Source organism: Aquarana catesbeiana, linkage group LG02 (assembly GCF_042186555.1).
Source record: "Aquarana catesbeiana isolate 2022-GZ linkage group LG02, ASM4218655v1, whole genome shotgun sequence".
In the NCBI taxonomy this organism is placed as follows: domain Eukaryota; kingdom Metazoa; phylum Chordata; class Amphibia; order Anura; family Ranidae; genus Aquarana; species Aquarana catesbeiana.
The window spans coordinates 177048276-177069208 of NC_133325.1; the positions used below are offsets into that span (position 1 = coordinate 177048276).

At 44.8% G+C, this 20933-nt stretch overlaps 1 protein-coding gene across 2 annotated transcripts in view; it reads left to right on the forward strand.

The window, feature by feature from the left end:
* The window catches only part of LOC141127438 (retinol dehydrogenase 16-like), a 198537-nt gene that overhangs the window by 41794 nt on the left and 135810 nt on the right, over positions 1-20933 (forward strand). For both annotated transcript variants that reach the window (XM_073613871.1, XM_073613868.1), the window contains exon 3: positions 5444-5702. In XM_073613871.1, the coding sequence (XP_073469972.1) occupies positions 5444-5702 (259 nt within the window). The remainder of the gene's footprint in view (positions 1-5443; positions 5703-20933) is intronic.

Here is a 20933-nt window from a genome sequence, read left to right on the forward strand (position 1 = left end):
GATGGTTTGGGCTTGTAAACAGCAATCTTTAAGTCTGACCACAGATTTTCTATTGGATTGAGGTCTGGGCTTTGACTAGGCCATTCCAACACATTTACATGTTTCCCCTTAAACCACTCAAGTGTTGCTTTAGCAGTGTGTTTGGGGTCATTGTCCTGCTGGAAGGTGAACCTCCGTCCTAGCCTCAAATCACACACAGAGTGGTACAGGTTTTGCTCAAGAATATTCATGTATTTAGCACCATCCATCTTTCCCTCAACTCTACTGAAAAAAATCCCCACAGAATGATGCTGCCACCACTATGTTTCACTGTGGGGATGGTGTTCTTTGGGTGATGTGATGTGTTGGGTTTGCGCCAGACATAGCGTTTTCTTTGATGGCCAAAAAGTTCAACTTTAGTCTCATCAGACCAGAGCACCTTCCTCCATACATTTTGGGAGTCTCCCGCATGCCTTTTCGCAAACTTAAAACATGCCATTTTGTTTTTTGCTGAAAGTAATAGCTTTCTTCTGGCCACTCTGCCATAAAGCCCAACTCTATGGAGCGTACGGCTTATTGTCCTATGTACAAATACTCCAGTCTCTGCTGTGGAACTCTGCAGCTCCTCCAGGGTTACCTTAGGTCTCTGTGCTGCCTCTCTGATTAATGCACTCCTTGCCCAGTCCGTGAGTTTTGGTGTGCGGCCATCTCTTGGCAGGTTTTCTATTGTGCCAAGTTCTTTCCATTTGGTTATGATAGATTTTATGGTGCTCCTAAGGATCATCAAAGATTTGGATATTTTTTATAACCTAACCCTGACTTGTACTTCTCAGCAACATTGTCCCTTACTTGTTTGGAGAGTTCCTTGGTCTTCATGGCAGTGTTTGGTTAGTGGTGCCTCTTGCTTAAGTGTTGCAGCCTCTGGGGCCTTTCAAAAAAGGTGTGTATATGTAATGACAGATCATGTGACATTTAGATTGCACACAGGTGGACATCATTTCACTAATTATGTGACTTCTGAAGGTAATTGGTTGTACCAGAGCTTTTTATGGGCTTCATAACAAAGGGGGTGAATACATAGGCACATGCCAATTATCAGTTTTTTATTTCTGAAAAATAGTTTCAAGTATATATTTTTCTAATTTTACTTCACCAACTTAGATTATTGTGTTCTGATCCATGACATATAATTCAAATTAAAAAAATATTGCACTAAAGGCTGTAATGTAACAAAATAGGTAAAAAGCCAAGGGGGTGAATACTTTTGCAAGGTACTGTATTTTTTTCCTTTTTAAGGCTTCATTCACACAGCCGTAAAAAAAAAAAAAAAAAAAAAAGCATATACAGTATCTCACGAAGGTGAGTACAACCCTCACATTTTTGTAGATATTTTATTATATCTTTTCATGTGACAACACTGAAGAAATGACACTTTGCTACAATGTAAAGTAGTGAGTGTACAGCTTGTATAACAGTGCAAATTTGCTGTCCCCTCAAAATAACTCAACACACAGCCATTAATGTCTAAAACGCTGGCAACAAAAGTGAGTACACCCCTAAGTGAAAATGTCCAAACTGGGCCCGAAGTGTGAAAATTTTGTGTGGCCACCTTTATTTTCCAGCACTGCCTTAACCCTCTTTGGCATGGAGTTCACCAGAGCTTCACAGGTTGCCACTGGAGTCCTCTTCCACTCCTCCATGACGACATCATGGAGCTGGTGGATGTTAGAGACCTTGCGCTCCTCCACCTTCCGTTTGAAGATGCCCCACAGATGCTCAATAGGGTTTAGGTCTGGAGACATGCTTGGCCAGTCCATCACCTTTACCCTCAGCTTCTTTAGCAAGACAATGGTTGTCTTGGAGGTGTGTTTGGGGTTGTTATCATGTTGGAATCTTCAGTATGTCACAGTACATGTTGGCATTCATTGTTCCCTCAATGAACTGTAGCTTCCCAGTGCCAGCAGCACTCATGCAGCCCCAAACTATGACATTCCCACCACCATGCTTGACTGTAGGCAAGACACACTTGTCTTTGTACTCCTTACCTGGTTGCCGCCACATACGCTTGATACCATCTGAACCAAATAAGTTTATCTTGGTCTCATCAGACCACAGGATATGGTTCCAGTAATCCATGTCCTTAGTCTGCTTGTCTTCAGCAAACCCTTTAGAAGAGGCTTCCTTCTGGGACGACAGCCATGAAGACCAATTTGATGCAGTGTGCGGGGTATGGTCTAAGCACTGACAGGCTGACCCCTCACCCCATTCAACCTCTGCAGCAATGCTGGCAGCAATCATACATCTATTTCCCAAAGACAACCTCTGGATATGATGCTAAGCATGTGCACTCAACTTCTTTGGTCAACCATGGAGAGGCATTTTCTGAGTGGAACCTGTCCTGTTAAACTGCAGTATGGTCTTGGCCACCGTGCTTCAGCTCAGTTTCAGGGTCTTGGCAATCTTCTTATAGCCTAGGCCATCTCTATGTAGAGCAGGGGTAGGCAACCTGGGGCCCTCCAGCTGTTGCAGAACTACAAGTCCCATCATGCCTCTGGGAGTAATTGTAGCTGCCAGCCTTGCAATGCCTCATGGGAAATGTAGTTCCACAACAGCTGGAGGGCTACTAGTTGCCTACCCCTGATGTAGAGCAATCATTCTTTTTTTTCAGATCCTCAGAGAGTTCTTTGCCATAAGGTCCCATGTTGAACTACCAGTGACCAGTATGAGAGAGTGAGAGCGATAACACCAAATTTAACACACCTGCTCCCCATTCACACCTGAGACCCTGTAACATTAATGAGTCACATGACACTGGGGAGGGAAAATGTCTAATTGGGCCTAATTTGAATATTTTCACTTAGGGCTGTACTCACTTTTGCTGCCAGCTGTTTAGACATTAATGGCTGTGTGTTGAGTTATTTTGAGGGGACAGCAAATTTACACTGTTATACAAACTGTACACTGACTACTTTACATTGTAGCAAAGTGCCATTTATTCAGTGTTGTCACATGAAAAGATATAATAAAATATTTACAAAAAGGTGAGGGGTGTGCTCACTTTTGTGAGATACTGTACAAGTGTTTTTTTTTTTTTGTTTCACAAAGGTTTTTATTGAAAGAACAAGTAATCACAAAACAACGTTATAGTGTTACATTTGCAGAAAAAGTGGTACATATGACATTTGGGTTGAATACATTTTAGGACAGTTTATGGAGACAGTATGATTTTATACAGTATCAATATTTTTATGCTAATACATATACTCAAGTAACAACGAGGTATTCATGTATTGAAGTAGTAATTGTTAACTAGCTTAAACTGTGTCTTAATGGAGAAGGGATAGAGGGAGAGGGGGGGGGCGAGGGAGATAGAAGAGAAAAGAAAAAAAAAGGGGGGGGAGATGAGAGTGGGCAAACAACTTATATTTTCCGTGTGTTTTTCTTGAACTTTCTTATAAATCTTGTTTTTGGGCAGTGGTTTTTGTCATTAAATATTGATTGCTTTGTAGGACTGAGAGTTTTTGAATTCTATCCATTTGTGCCATGTAGAAGCAAAAAGTGTTTTTTAATTACAGATCTGAAAGCAGCTGCATTTTTTTAATGCATTCACACAGGTGCATAAACATGAGCTGCTTTCAGATCTATAACACAGAAACCAAAAATCTGCATCTAAGAACATGCATTTTAATGCGCGTACTCGTAAACTAAGTCTAAGCTAGGGAAGAAAATGAATTATTGTTATGTACGCATAAGCCTAGGCTTGTAGCAACATCTGACAAATCCTTCTCTTCAAAGATCCCAACATCAATTCGAAAAGCACTTTGAGTCCCCAGGGAAAATTATTATTATTATTATTATTATTGTTGTTATTATAATTACGTTGCAATAGCACAATGCCGTGGTTATTGCTGGGTATTAAATCTGCAATATTTGGTGCAGCAGGGTTCACAGACATCTAGTGTTGATGGGCATTGCCACTGTTGATGTCTTAAATCAATACACCTTTAAATTATAAAATGAGTCAAATTGAAATAGAAATTTAACAGGATGAGTAATCAGTCGAATGATATGGCCTCTTTCACATAGCCGTTTATCCGCATACACTGGATTTCAGCTGCAAGAATCAGCAGATTCTTGCAGCTTGAATGACACTTACATGTGAATAACAGTGGCCACTCAGCCATCGCTGTGATCCAGCTGTGGGAATTAAACTTCCGAAATATCTGTATCTGCAAAAGAATAGTGTGAAGCAGTTAGAAGGACAGACTCTTTCAAGTAATGAATAGATTTCCAAAATAAGAAAATGAACCACAGTGGACTGAACAAGATTAAACTAATAAGTCACAAAAGAGAAAGCAATGGCAGATGTTGAATTTTTCAAAGACATGGGGGGGACTTTACTAAATCTGGAGCAGCTGTGCATTGTAACCAATCAGCTTCTAGCTTTTAGGCCTGGTTCACACCTATGCATTTTTTAGTGCGTTTTCAGTTTTGCAGAAACATACTACAGTCCATTTAACATGGTTTCCTATGGGTCATGTTCACATCTGTGCATTTTATGGAAAGAGCCAGGGACTTTTTTCTTGTTTTTGGTTCCATAGACTTCCATGGATCATAAATGTGTATTGAAAAACGCAAAATGCACCTGGAATATGCAAACTGCGACCTGCATAGGTGTGAGCCAGACCTAACTTGTTCCGTTAAGCGTTGAAAATGGAAGGTAGAAGCTGATTGGTTGCCAAGCACAACTGCTCTAGGTTTTGTCTAATATAGTCTCTGTAATTTATCCTCATAATATTTAAAATGCATGCTGTCAATAAAATGATTGCTGTTGAGTAAGGCAACTGAATTCTGAAAATATAGTTAACTCAGAGTTTCCTTATTTTATAGTATCCATAAACCCCCACCTTTCTTCTTGCCTTAGTTTACCAAAATTCTTAAAGTGTAAAGATGGCCATAAATTGGTAGAATTTCAAAGAAAAAAAAATAGGAAAAGAATGTTCTAAGAAAGTTTGTTTGTTTTTCTAAGCGTCAGTGGGTTGAATCGACATTTGTTTTTGACTGCAGTGATGAGAAAACTCAAAGAAGCAGGATCTGCTGCTGTTTTTTCAGCATGCCTGTTGGACAGAAGCCGGACGTTCGGCCAGCTTCTGTCAGACAGCCTGCTGTACACACGGGCTGAATGTTGGCTGGTTTCTGTTGAACTGGCCTATACTGGCTGATATTCAGCCTGTGTGTACCAGGCTTAACTTTAACTTTAAATATTTAAATATTTTTGAAGGTGTCATGTTTTAGAAAGATGAAAGTAGCAAGCTAACCCATTTATCTCTATATAAAACACTGCCATCTTCCATTTGTCTAGCAGTGTTACCTGTAACAATTGTATAATCATCAATTCGAAAAATGTTAATTAAATGCAACTATAAGTATAATGTTCTTAATATTTGATAATGTTCATTTGCAGGTCTCTGGGGCCTGGTGAACAATGCAGGCATTGGTATTCCAGGAGGCCCCAATGAATGGCTTTCCAAAGATGATTTCTTGAAGGTTATTAATGTAAATCTACTGGGTGCCGTGGACGTGACACTTCATTTCTTGCCCTTGATCCGAAAAGCAAGAGGGAGAATTGTCAATGTAAGCAGTGTGGCAGGTAGAATCAGTATCTGTGGTGGAGGATACTGCATATCCAAATATGGAATAGAATGCTTTTCAGACAGTCTTCGGTGAGACCTTTTACTTTTTTTTATAAAATTCACCATTTTATGAATGTAAATCAATATAAAGCTGCCTTCTTTTTTTCTCTATATGATCACTAATTCTCCTACTTAAGCTAGGAATAAAGTAAACATTGCAATAGTTTAGCTTGCAGTACACGTCCATTCCTGTGTTTAAGGATACCTATAGTTTAACCTCTGACTCCTTCACTCCATTCTTCAAAGGCCAAATATATTATGAAAAATAATAATTGACTCTTCAGACAATTTTTACAGACTCTTTCAGGGCAGCTACCTGTTAATATTGTGCATGAGCAGGCCTGAGCCTTTTTAGCCATCTTTAGAGATGAGATGACTTTTGATGTTCCTGCTTGGCAGGACACAGGCAGACCATGAATCTGAGGGCTGTTGTTATAGTTGAGCATTTTAACCACTTCAATACAGGACATTTATACACCCTTCCTGCCCAGACCAATTTTTAGCTTTCAGCACTCTCACACTTTGAATTACAATTACTCAGACATGCTACACTGTACCCAAACACATTTTTTATCATTTTTTTCTCACAAACAGAGCTTTCTTTTGGTGGTATTTAATCACCGCTGAGTTTTTTATTTTTTGCAATATAATCGAAAAAAGAGAGACAATTTTAAAAAAAAAACACTTTTTTTTAGTTTGTATTGTAAAATTTTGCAAATAAGTCACTTTTCTTCATAAATTTGGGCCAAAATGTATACTGCTACATATCTTTAGTAAAAATAACCCAGATTAGTGCATATTATTTGGTCTCTATGAAAGTTATAGAGTCTACAAGTTATGGTGCAAATCACTGAAAATTAATCACACCTGATCACACCTGATGTACTGACGGCCTATCTCATTTCTTGAGACCCTAACAAGCCAGGAAAGTACAAATACCTCCCAAATGACTCCTTTTTGGAAAGCAGACATTCCAACGTATTTAGTAAGAGGCATGGTGAGTTTTTTGAAGTTGTAATTTTTTCCCACAATTCTAGGGAAAAATTAAGATTTTTTTTTTTTAACACAAAGTTTGCATAATAACAAGTTATTTCTCTCACACAGCACATGCATACTTGCAATGACTTGCAAAATACATTCTGCTACTCCTCCTGAGTAGGGATGAGCCGAACACCCCCCTGTTCGGTTCGCACCAGAACATGCGAACAGGAAAAAAGTTTGTTTGAACACGCGAACACCGTTAAAGTCTATGGGACACGAACATGAATAATCAAAAGCGGTAATTTTAAAGGCTTATATGCAATTTATTGTCATAAAAAGTGTTTGGAGACCTGGGTCCTGCCCCAGGGGACATGTATCAATGCAAAAAAAAGTTTTAAAAACGGCCGTTTTTTCAGGAGCAGTGATTTTAATAATGCTTAAAGTCAAACAATAAAAGTGTAATATCCCTTTAAATTTCGTAGCTGGGGGGGGTGTCTATAGTATGCCTGTCAAGGGGCGCATGTTTCCCGTGTTTAGAACAGTCTGACAGCAAAATGACATTTCAAAGAAAAAAAGTCATTTAAAACTACTCGCGGCTATTGCATTGCCGGTCCGACAATACACATAGAAGTTCACTGATAAAAATGGCATGGAAATTCCCCACAGGGGAACCCCGAACCAAAATTGAAAAAAAAAATGACAGGAGGTCCCCTAAATTCCATACCAAGCCCTTCAGGTCTTGTATGGATATTAAGGGGAACCCCGCGCCAAAATTTTTTAAAAAACGGCGTGAGGTCCCCCAAAAATCCATACCAGACACTTATCCGAGCAAGCAACCTGGCAGGCCGCAGGAAAAGAGGGGGGATGAGAGAGCGCCCCCCCTCCTGAACCGTATCAGGCCACATGCCCTCAACATTGGGAGGGTGCTTTGGGGTAGCCCCCCAAAACACCTTGTCCCCATGTTGATGAGGACAACAGCCTCATCCCCACAACCCTGGCCGGTGGTTGTGGGGGTCTGCGAGCGGGGGGCTTATCGGAATCTGGAAGCCCCCTTTAACAAGGGGACCCCCAGATCCCGGCCCCCCCTGTGTGAAATGGTAAGGGGGTACAAAAGTACCCCTACCATTTCACTAAAAAACTGTCAAAAATGTTAAAAATGACAAGAGACAGTTTTTGACAATTCCTTTATGTAAATGCTTCTTCTTTCTTCTATCTTCCTTCATCTTCTTCTTCTTCTTCTGGTTCTTCTGGCTCTTCTGGTTCTTCCTCCGGTGTTCTCGTCCAGCATCTCCTCCGCGGCGTTTTCTATCTTCTTCTCCTCGGGCCGCTTCGCACCCATGGCATGGGGGGAGGCTCCCGCTCTTCTCTTCATCTTCTTCTCTTCTTCATCTCCTTTTCTTTTTCTCTTCTTCATCTTCTTCTCTTCTTCATCGTCTTCTCCGGGCCGCTCCGCATCCATGCTGGCATGGAGGGAGGCTCCTGCTGTGTGACGCGTCTCCTCTTCTGACGGTTCTTAAATAACGGGGGGCGGGGCCACCCGGTGACCCCGCCCCCCTCTGACGCACGGTGACTTGACGGGACTTCCCTGTGACGTCACGGGGAATGCCACAGGGAAGTCCCTTCATGTCCCGTGCATCAGAGGTGCCCCCGCCCCCCGTTTTTTAAGAAACGTCAGAAGAGGAGCCTCCCTCCATGCCAGCATGGGTGCGGAGAGGCCCGGAGAAGAAGATGAAGAAGAGAAGAAGATGAAGAAGAGAAGAAGAAAAGAAGATGGAGAAGAGAAGAAGATGAAGAGAAGAGCGGGAGCCTCCCCCCATGCCATGGGTGAGGAGCGGCCAGAGGAGAAGAAGATAGAAGACGCCACGGAGGAGATGCTGGATGAGAACACCGGAGGAAGAACCAGAAGAGCCAGAAGAACCAGAAGAAGATGAAGGAAGATAGAAGAAAGAAGAAAGAAGAAGCATTTAAATAAAGGAATTGTCAAAAACTGTCTCTTGTCATTTTTAACATTTTTGACAGTTTTTTAGTGAAATGGTAGGGGTACAAAAGTACCCCCTTACCATTTCACACAGGGTGGGGCCGGGATCTGGGGGTCCCCTTGTTAAAGGGGGCTTCCAGATTCCGATAAGCCCCCCACCCGCAGACCCCCACAACCACTGGCCAGGGTTGTGGGGATGAGGCCCTTGTCCTCATCAACATGGGGACAAGGTGTTTTGGGGGGCTACCCCAAAGCACCCTCCCAATGTTGAGGGCATGTGGCCTGGTACGGTTCAGGAGCAAAATGACATTTCAAAGAAAAAAAGTCATTTAAAACTACTCGCGGCTATTGCATTGCCGGTCCGACAATACCCATAGAAGTTCATTGATAAAAACGGCATGGGAATTCCCCACAGGGGAACCCCGAACCAAAATTAAAAAAAAAAATGACGTGGGGGTCCCCCTAAATTCCATACCAGGCCCTTCAGGTCTGGTATGGATATTAAGGGGAACCCCGGCCAAAATTTAAAAAAAAAATGACGTGGGGGTCCCCCTAAATTCCATACCAGACCTGAAGGGTCTGGTATGGATTTTAAGGGGAACCCCCCGCCAAAATTTTTAAAAAAAACAGCGTGGGGTCCCCCCAAAAATCCATACCAGACCCTTATCCGAGCACGCAACCTGGCAGGCCGCAGGAAAAGAGGGGGGGCGAGAGAGCGCCCCCCCTCCTGAACCGTACCAGGCCACATGCCCTCAACATTGGGAGGGTGCTTTGGGGTAGCCCCCCAAAACACCTTGTCCCCATGTTGATGAGGACAAGGGCCTCATCCCCACAACCCTGGCCGGTGGTTGTGGGGGTCTGCGGGTGGGGGGCTTATCGGAATCTGGAAGCCCCCTTTAACAAGGGGACCCCCAGATCCCGCCCCCCCGTATGAAATGGTAAGAGGGTCCTACCATTTCACTAAAAAACTGTCAAAAATGTTAAAAATGACAAGAGACAGTTTTTGACAATTCCTTTATTTAAATGCTTCTTCTTTCTTCTATCTTCCTTCATCTTCTTCTTCTTCTTCTTCTGGTTCTTCTGGCTCTTCTGGTTCTTCCTGCGGTGTTCTCGTCCAGCATCTCCTTCGCAGCGTCTTCTATCTTCTTCTCCTCGGGCCGCTTCGCACCCATGGCATGGGGGGAGGCTCCCGCTCTTCTCTTCATCTTCTTCTCTTCTTCATCACCTTTTCTTTTTCTCTTCTTCATCTTCTTCTCTTCTTCATCGTCTTCTCCGGGCCGCTCCGCATCCATGCTGGCCTGGAGGGAGGCTCCCGCTGTGTGACGCGTCTCCTCTTCTGACGGTTCTTAAATAACGGGGGGGCGGGGCCACCCGGTGACCCCGACCCCCTCTGACGCACGGTGACTTGACGGGACTTCCCTGTGACGTCACAAGGAATGCCACAGGGAAGTCCCGTCATGTCCCTTGCGTCAGAAGGGGGCGGGGGCACCGGGTGGCCCCGCCCCCCATTATTTAAGAACCGTCAGAAGAGGAGATGCGTCACACAGCGGGAGCCTCCCTCCATGCCAGCATGGGTGCGGAGCGGCCCGGAGAAGAAGATGAAGAAGAGAAGAAGATGAAGAAGAGAAGAAGATGAAGAAGAGAAGAAGAAAAGAAGATGAAGAAGAGAAGAAGATGAAGAGAAGAGCGGGATCCTCCCCCCATGCCATGGGTGCGGAGCGGCCCGAGGAGAAGATGATAGAAGACGCCGCGGAGGAGATGCTGGACGAGAACACCGGAGGAAGAACCAGAAGAGCCAGAAGAACCAGAAGAAGATGAAGGAAGATAGAAGAAAGAAGAAAGAAGAAGCATTTAAATAAAGGAATTGTCAAAAACTGTCTCTTGTCATTTTTAACATTTTTGACAGTTTTTTAGTGAAATGGTAGGGGTACAAAAGTACCCCCTTACCATTTCACACAGGGTGGGGCCAGGATCTGGGGGTCCTCTTGTTAAAGGGGGCTTCCAGATTCCGATAAGCCCCCCGCCCGCAGACCCCCACAACCACCGGCCAGGGTTGTGGGGATGAGGCCCTTGTCCTCATCAACATGGGGACAAGGTGTTTTGGGGGGCTACCCCAAAGCACCCTCCCAATGTTGAGGGCATGTGGCCTGGTACGGTTCAGGAGGGGGGGCGCTCTCTCGTCCCCCCCTCTTTTCCTGCGCCCTGCCAGGTTGCGTGCTCGGATAAGGGTCTGGTATGGATTTTTGAGGGGACCCCACGCCGTTTTTTTTTTTTATTTTGGAGCGGGGTTCCCCTTAAAATCCATACCAGACTTAAAGGGCCTGGTATGGAATTTAGGGGGACCCCCTGTCATTTTTTTTTTAATTTTGGTTCGGGGTTCTCCTGTGGGGAATTCTAATGCCGTTTTTATCAATGAACTTTTATGTGTATTGTCGGACCGGCAATGCAATAGCCACGAGTAGTTTTAAATGGCTTTTTTTCCTTTGAAATGTAATTTTGCTGTCAGACTGTTCTAAACACGGGAAACATGCGCCCCTTTACAGGCATACTATAGACACCCCCCAGGTACGAAATTTAAAGGGATATTACACTTTTATTGTTTGACTTTAAGCATTATTAAAATCACTGCTCCTGAAAAAACGACCGTTTTTAAAACTTTTTTTTGCATTGATCCATGTCCCCTGAGGCAGGACCCAGGTCCCCAAACACTTTTTATGACAATAACTTGCATATAAGCCTTTAAAATTAGCACTTTTGATTTCTCCCATAGACTTTTAAAGGGTGTTCCGCGGCATTCGAATTTGCCGCGAACACCCCAAATTGTTCGCTGTTCGGCGAACTTGCGAACAGCCGATGTTCAAGTCGAACATGAGTTCGACTCGAACTGGAAGCTCATCCCTACTCCTGAGTATAGCGATACCACATGTGTGAGACTTTTACACAGCCTGGCACATACAGAGGTCCAACATCCAAGTGGCACCTCTAGGTGTTCTACGAGCATACATTGCACATCTCATTTGATGACAACTTATCACACTTTTGAAGGCCCTGGAGCACCAGGTCAATGGAAACGCCCACAAAATGACCCCATTTTGGAAAGCTAACACCCCACCATATAATCTATGAGGCATAATGAGTCTTTTGAATGGTTCATTTTTTTCCAGAAGTTTTTGGAAACTGTGGAAAAAAACGCATTTTTTTTTACACAAAGTTGCCCATTTATAAGATATTTCCAACACACAGCATGTACATAGCAAAAATGACACCCCAAAATACATTCTGCTACTCCTCCTTGCTATGGCAATACCACATGTGTGAGACTTTTACATAGCCTGGCCACATACAGAGGTCCAACATCCAAGTAGCACCGTCAGGCATTCTAGGAGCATAAATTACACATATCATTTCCTGACAACCTATCACACTTTTGAAGGCCCTGGAGCACCAGGACAATGGAAATGCCCACAAAATGACCCCATTTTGGAAAGCTAACACCCCAATGTATAACCTATGAGGCATAATGAGTCTTTTGAAGGGTTCATTTTTTTCCAGAAGTTTTTGGAAAATGTGGGAAAAAAATGAAAACGCATTTTTTTTTACACAAAGTTGTCAAGATATTTCCAACACACAGCATGTACATAGCAAAAATGACACCCCAAAATACATTCTGCTACTCCTCCTGAGTATGGCGATACAACATGTGTGAGACTTTTACCACATACAGAGGCCCAACATCCAAGTAGCACCGTCAGGCGTTCTAGGAGCATAAATTACACACATACTGTAAATTCCTGCCAACCTATCACATTGTTGAAGGCCCTTCATATTTCTAACACATAGCATGAACTGTACATACCAATTACAAACCAAAATACATTCTGCTAAGCAAAGGGTAAAGAAAGGATTACCTGCGGTTTTAGTAGTGCAGTGTTCCACAGAGGAGAACATCAGTCCAGGCAGCAGGCAGGAACGTGGACAGCGACAGCAAAACAGGCAGCAGGCAGCAGGCAGCAGGCAGAAATACTGTCCATAGTTAGTACAGGCAGATATATGGTCAGCACAGTCAAAGTATTTGTCCAGGGAGCAGGCAGGACCATCAAGCTTAGGGCCAGGGGGACAGGGGTAGAGGCTTCTCCCACTCAAATCTCTTTGAAGCCTCTGGACAACCAGACCCTGTTCTGGGAACACAGAAAACAAAAAACTGGTTTTCTCAACTCAGAACCCTATTCTGGAGCCCCTCACATATGTGAGACCCCTGTGTAGCAGGGTGAAAGATCAGTCCAAGGGGCAGGCAAAAACATGGTCAACAGGCCGAGGTCAATGCAGGTAAAAGGCAGAAATAGACGGTAGGCAGAGGTATAGTCGATAGTCCAGGGTCAGTTCACATCAAAGGCAGAAACAAGGCGGATAAGCAATGCAGACGGCAGGCAGAGGCGTAGTTGATAAACAGGCCAGGGTCGGTTCACATGGAAGCCAATGATATGATTGGTTGAGGCATCAGGGAAATATTCAGGACAGAAATTGAAAATGGGGAAATATGGGCTAATAGTTTACAAGAGTGTGATAGTGTCTGAAGCATTCTCCGATGCAAAGGCCAGGTTGGGAGGGACATTGGGGACAGTGGAAACTGGTGTCTTTCCTTACTCCTCTTTTGGTGTACACCCGACATTTTTTTTGGCGTCGTCTTCCGGATCCTGATGGTGGAATATGGTCAGGAAAATGGCGCTCATGTAGTCTGCTGACACAATCGGAGCGAATGCTTTCTGGGGGGGATACTTGTTGTTATATCAGGGCAGTGACAATGTCTTCAATAAACTTTAGGAAGGTGTTGGGTGTTTCCGTCGATTTTTGATAAATGATAAAAGAATTATACATGGCCAAATGAAAAAGTAAACTGCGACTTTTTTATACCAGAACAGGGATTTTCGTATTGATAAATAGGGCTGCAACATTTGATCATTTAAATCCACCCCCCCATGAATTTATTGTACTCGAGGATACAGGAAGGCTTTCGAGTGGGACCACGTCTTCTGCGAAGTTCCACCGAGGTGTCATCATGGATGGTGGACATGATGTACACAACATCTTTCCTATCCCTCCACTTCACAGCCAACACTTCCTCGTTCCTCAAGCTTGTCGATTCCCCCTTGTAGCGTTGTGGTGACTAGATTCTGTGGGAAGCCCGTTCTGTTTTTCCTTGCTATACCGCAGGCCAAAGTATTTTTCAGGTATAGGTGGCAGAAAAGGGGCAAACTGGTATAGTAGTTGTCCATGTAAATGTGATACCCCTTTTGGAGGAGTGGGAATGCCAACTCCCAGACAATTTTTCCGCTTATTTCCATGTATGGTGGACACTCAGGGTGCTGGAGCTAGGAGTCTTTGCCTTTGTACACATGGAATGAGTGCACATATCCGGTGGAGTTTTCACAGAGCTTGTTGAGCTTCAACCCGTACTTTGCCCTCTTACTGGGGATATACTGCTTGATTCCCAGCCGGCCTGTGAAATGGACCAGGGATTCGTCCACAGAGATGTTCTTGTCAGGGATATACATTTCGGCAAATCTCTTGGAGAATAAATCAATTAGGGGGTGAATTTTATATAATTTATCTGAGTCTGGGAGATTTTGGGGGGAGGGGGGGCACTGTGAATTTTCGTTGAAATGCAGGAAGGGCATTATAATTTCATATCGGGACCTGGACATGACAGATGAAAAAATTGGCATTTGGTGGGTAGGGTTGGTCGATCAATATTTATGCACTTCATTTTTTTTTGTAAGCCCCATGTTGAGTGTTAAGCCTAAAAACAATTTAAGCTCCTCCACTGTTACAGGTCTCCATTCAAAAGGGCGGGCATAGCTTGACCTAGGGTTATTTTCAATGAATTGTTGGGCAAAAAATTTGGTTTGGTACACGATGCCTTGAACTAATTCGTCAGTGAAAAATAGATTTAAAAAATCAATTTCGGAAAAACCTTCTTTGTTGACTTGCACACCTGGCTGTGCTTTGAAAGGGGGGATCGTGGCTGACCCTGTGCTAGAAGGCAGCCACAATGGGTTTGCCAAGGCATCTGGAATCTGGGTTTGGGCTCTAATTCTTTAGCGTGCAATTCCCACACTTGTACTGGGCCTTTCCTCCTGGGGTCTAGCAGCGCTTGTACTGGGTCTAGCGCCATTGGCACTGCTGGTTCATGCCTGGTGTTCAAACCATCTTCTTTTTGGATAGACTACTTCCTCCTCCGATTGGGATCCTGATGTGCTGTCTTCGGGGGGCTCATATTCCGAAGCAGAATCAGAATCAGAACTGGGCGGTGAGAGCTTCCCGTTGCTCTCATCGGTCAGACTCAGAATTTGATATGCCTCTTCTGGCGTGTATACCTTTCTGGATAGTGGCTGTATGATGGGTGACACTAATGGGCTGCATATAAGGGACAAATGGGCTGAACGTCAGGGACTAATGGGTTGCACCTTGGTAGTAAATGGCTGCAGACAGGTACGGCTGATGGGATCACGGGACAGGTACTCAGACGGGATGGATGGATAACAGGTACTCTGATGGGATGGATGGATGGCAGGTACTCTGGTGGCGGGTACTCTGATGATGGGTACTCCTGGTGACGGGTACTCCTGGTGATGGGTACTCTGATGAAGTGCACTCTGGTGACAGGTACTCTGATGGCGGGTACTCTGGTGACAGGTACTCTGATGGCGGGTACTCTGATGGTGAGTAATCTGGTGACAGGTACTCTGATGGCGGGTACTCTGGTGACAGGTACTCTGATGGCGGGTAATCTGGTGACAGGTACTGTGGTGACAGGTACTCCGGTGATAGGTACTCTTTATTGGGTGTGCAATCTGGACACTTTAGCATAAACTGTAATGTGTAACTCACTGTTAGCTGATCTCCTCCTCACACTGGATCGGTGTGTGAGGAGAAGAACCCAGCAACGGCCGTTACACTTTGGTTTGATTTGTGACCTGCTGTGATTGGACAAAGGCTCTTTACCCTGATCGGGGCTGGGCTTTGTCAGAGGGAAAACCCTTAACCCCGATCGCCACGCTGCACTCCCCCGGGGGCGCGCACGATCGACGTGTATGCCGCTCTGCATAGTGACCGGCTGTGATTGGATACAGCCGGTCATACTGTTTTTTACACTCCGCCACCCGCTCATTATGGGGAACGGCTGTGTCCCCGGGGGCCCGCGGTAGTGGCGGAAAGTCGAGGACGTCATGTGACGCCCGCCCAAGATGGGAGATCCCATCTGAGGACGTCATAAGACTATGGCTGGGTAAGGAAGTGGTTAAAGAGGGTGATGAGGGGAAGCTTATTGACAACTGCAGTTATCTTTTAACTCTGATGTGTTTATATGTCAACTCCTTACCTTCTTACATCTTTAGCAATTAATGGAGACCATCAAATCTGCGTTAAAGTGTGCTTATCTGCAGCAAGAGTAGTAACCTGCATCTAGAGTTGCATGTTACTGAGATTCTGTGAATGGAGCAAAGCAACAGATTCACACTAATGCCCCCCTCCTTAGCTGCACATACTCACCTTTTCTTCAATCTCCTCATCACCTCAACTTCAAGGAACAAAGAAAGACTTACTGTGTAAGCTTAGAGCCACTCCATTTGGAGCCTATACGGGAATAAAGACTCCCCTCACCCTCATATGACAGTGTTCAAGCACCAACACTGTTATATGAAGTAAGTCACAGTATTTACTTATTGCATGATTTCATGACTCTATATTTATATATTGCCTTATCTTGATTGACTAGGCATTATTGCGTTAGTGAGTTATCTAATTTCCAGACATCTGCATCTAAAGGCTCTGATCTCTTGACTAGACATTAGGGCAGAGGAACCATTTTATTTCTAGACATGATGATAATTGGTAGCATATTTAAAGGGGAGTTCCACTCAAAAGTGGAACTTCCGCTTCTCCATCTCCTCTACGCTCCGGTGCCACTTTTGTCACCTTTCAGGGGGAGGAGGGAACCGGTACCTTTCCCCACTTCCAGAGACGGCGCTGCGGCGCCGTCTCTTAGAAGTTCGGCCCCCCTCCTCCTTCCTCTGCCACCGGCCGATTAGAAAGTGCTCTTCGCACATGCGCAGTAGGGAGTCGGCTGTGAAGCCGAAAGGCTTCACTGCCAGGTTCCCTTACCAGCAATGGCGGCAGCTGCACCCAACAGCCAATCCAAAGGTCGGTTGGGGTGCCAAAATCACAGGCTCCCTGGACAGGTACAGTTGTGCTCATAAGTTTACATACCCTGGCAGAATTTATAATTTCTTGGCCATTTTCTGAGAATTTGAATGATAACACAAAAACTTTTCTTTCACTCATGGTTAGTGTTTGGCTGAAGCCATTTATTATCAATCAACTGTGTTTACCATTTTTAAATCATAATCACAACAGAAACTACCCAAATGACCTTGATCAAATGTTTGCATACCCTGGAGATTTTGGCTTGATAACATGCAAAAAAGTTGAGACAAAGGGGTTTGAATAGCTATTAGGCCCCTTTCGCACTGGATCGTTTTGCAGGCGCTATTGCGCTACAAATAGGCCTGCAAACCGACCTGAAACAGCCGTTGCTGTGTCTCCAATGTGAAAGCCCAAAGGCTTTCACACTGGAGCGGTGCGCTGGCAGGACACTGAAAAAAGTCCTGCTAGCAGCATCTTTGGAGCGGTGAAGGAGCAGTGTATACACCGCTCCTTCACCGCTCCTGCCCATTGAAATTAATGGGGCAGCACGGCTATACCGCTGGCATAGCGCTGCTGCAGCGGTGCTTTGCGGGCAGTTTTAACCCCTTTTCAGCCGCTAGCGGGGGTTAAAACCGCCCCGCTAGTGGGCGAATACCGCCGCTAAAACGATGGAAAAGCGCCGCTAAAAATAGCGGTGTTTTACCGCCGACGCACCCACCGCCCCAGTGTGGAACCAGCCTTAAAGGTAACCATACTCACCTGTGATCTGTTTGCTTTTAATTAGTGTGTGTGTATAAAAGGTCAATAAATTTATGGACTCCTGACAGACCCTTGCATCTTTCATCCAGTGCTGCAATTACGTTTCTGGATTCTGAGTCATGGGAAAGCAAAAGAATTGTCAAAGGATCTGCGGGAAAATGTAGTTGAACTGTATAAAACAGGAAAGGGATATAAAAAGATATCCAATGAATTGAGAATGCCAATCAACAGTGTTCAAACTCTAATCAAGAAGTGGAAAATGAGGGGTTCTGTTGAAACCAAACCACGGTCAATTGCCAGGAAAATTGTTCGGGATGCAAAGAAAAACCCACAAATAACTTCAGGTGAAATACAGGACTTTCTGAAAACATGTGGTGTGGCTGTTTCAAGATGCACAATAAGGAGGCACTTGAAGAAAGATGGGCTGCATGGTCAAAACGCCGGAAGAAAGCCATTACTACGCAAATGCCACAAAGTATCCCACTTACAATACGCTAAACAGCACAGAGACAATCCTCAAACCTTCTGGCACAAAGTCATTTGGAGTGATGAGACCAAAATTGAGCTTTTTGGCCACAACCATAAACACTACTTTTGTCGGGGAGTCAACAAGGCCTATGATGAAAGGTACACCAGTCCTACTGTGAAACACAGAGGTGGATCGCTGATGTTTTGGGGATGTGTGAGCTACAAAGGCACAGGAAATTTGGTCAAAATTTATGGCAAGATGAATGCAATATGTTATCAAAAAATACTGGAGGAACATTTGCATTTATTAGCCAGGAAGCGGCGCCTGGGATGTACTTGGACATTCCAACATGACAATGATCCAAAACACAAGGCCAAGTTGACCTGTCATTGGCTAAAGCAAAATAAATTGAAGGTCCTGAAGTGGCCAATATCATCGAGCCACTCTGGGGAGATCTCAAACGTGCAGTTCATGCAAGACAGCCCAAGAATTTACAGGAACTTGAGGCTTTTTGCCAAGAGGAATGGGCAGCTTTACCATCTGAGAAGGTAAAGAGCCCCATCCACAAATACCACAAGAGACTTCAAGCTGTCATTGATGTTAAAGAGGGCAATAAACAGTATTAAGAACTGGGGTATGTAAACTTTTAATCAGGGTCATTTGGGTAGTTTCTGTTGCCATTATGATTTAAAAAGAGTAAACACAGTTGATTGATAATAAATGGCTTCAGCCAAACACTGTGAAAGAAAAGTTTTTGTGCTATCATTCATATTCTCTGTAAAATGGCCAAGAAATCATAAATTCTGCCAGGGTATAAATTCTGCAACCACTTGTTATGGGGGCACCCAAGCAGGTGCGCTCCTGAACCGCGGATCTGTGTGTCCATTTACACACGGAGCCATGGCTCAAATCCACTCCCTCTATCTTCTGATTGGCTCACCGGCTGTGATTGATTGACAGCAGTGTGTGCCAATGGCTCTCGCTGCTGCCAAAGGCCAATCAGGAGTGTAAGTCCCCAGACAGCCAAGGCTCTCATAGACATCGCTGGATTGAGAGGGGGCTCAGGTAAGTATTAGGTGGGGCTGGGGGGACTGCTGCATATAGAAGGATTTTTACCTTCATGCATAGAATGCATGAAGAGGAAAAATTGTGTGCCTTTACAACCACTTTAACAAAGAATGTGCTGTACTTAGAATGCAGTAGTCAGGAGTAAGAAATGTAAAACACAGTGAGGGGAATTTATCAAAACTGGTGCAGTCAGAATCTGAAACAGCTGCGCATGGCAACCAATCTGCTTCTATCTTCAATTTGCTCAGCTTTAAAAATGAAAGCTATGAGCTGATTGGTTGCCATGTACAGCTGCTCCAAATTCTGTCTGCTCTAGTCTTGATAAATTCCTCTAAGGGCTCATTCAGACAGGCGCTGAAACAGGTCCTGTATGCTACATGCTCATCACACTGGGCATGAAGGCATATGCTCTGTGTGAATGAGGCCTAATTGTCATGTGGGCCAGATAGCAGGAAAAAGGAGATGTCGGGTAATTAATAGAGAAGTATGGGAATTCTATTTATGAATCATACTTTTTTTTTTTTAACAGTGAAATTTATGTATCATACTTACCTAGGTAGATGCTGCATCTGTCCCCTGCCTGCTCAAAGGCTGAGAGGGCGGGAGTGGCTGGCTCAGGCTCTCAGCAACTCGCTGTGAGGTTGAGCTAAGTGCCGGTCCAGGCATGTGAGCAGATCCCAACCAACCATATGGTTACTATCTTTCCCCAGCCTGGACCAACACTGTGAAATCAGCCGAGAGTGGGCTAAAGCTTGCTGTCAGCTGAAACTGGGTCACAGAAGTGCAAAACAATTTGCACTGCTGTGATCAACAGGAGAAATAGAACCAAACAGGCTTTGGCTGTACTTCTCCTTTAATAAATCTATCACATGACCTGTCTCTCTGCTCCTGTTTGGCATTACTTGCGACAATTGATAAATGTCCCCATTTATGTTGTGAACTCACCCTCCAGGGCCCAGGCAGGCTCCTCCTCAGCCCAGGCTTTAAATCCAGGCTCTTTCTCCCTGAAGCTGGAAGGTCCTTTAGGCACCCTCTTTCCTAGTCCATAGGGCCTCCACAATCCCCCTCTCATAGTCCAGGGTCTCCAGACACCTGCTGCCCTAGCCCAGGGCCTCCAGACAACCCCTCTCCTAATCTGGGACCTACAGGCACCCCCTCACCTAGTCCAGTATCTCTCTTGTATCCCCCCTATCCAGCCTTTGCCACACCAACCACCATTTCCAAGTCAATGTCCTTCTCTGCCGTCTTTAAGGCAGAGTCAAAGGGGAAGTTGCCCAGGGCCCAATGATTGTTGGGGCAACTGCTCCTTGAACACACACTGCCCACAAATATTCGTCCTGTGTAGAGGGAGCAGCCGATAACCATCTTACTCTCCTGGCTGGTTGAGTGTGACAGGGGAGAGGTAAGCTGAGGTCTGTATGTGCCAAAGCCCGCTCATCCCGCTTTTCCCTATGTCAGTCACCAGCGGCTGTCACAGGAAGTGAGGCAGAGTGGATCAGTGTTCCCCCGCTCGCCCCCACCCCTTCTCTGGTCATGGTCAGTGTCTTCCCCGCCCCTTCTCCAATCACGGTAAGTCATCCCCCCCTGCTCCCGCCATTTCTCTGGTCAGCAGGGCTAAGATGAAAGACACAGAGCAGGCTGTGATTGTTCTCCTTCACCGTTCTGTCAGCAGCGAAGGGGGGTGGATTGATAAAGCAGCAGCTGGACTGGAGCAGCTTACAGAGGGGGACACAATGAGTGAGTTACAGGAATCAGTGTACAGTAACTTCTAGCAACCAATGGGTGAGTAGTGATGGTGTGCAGT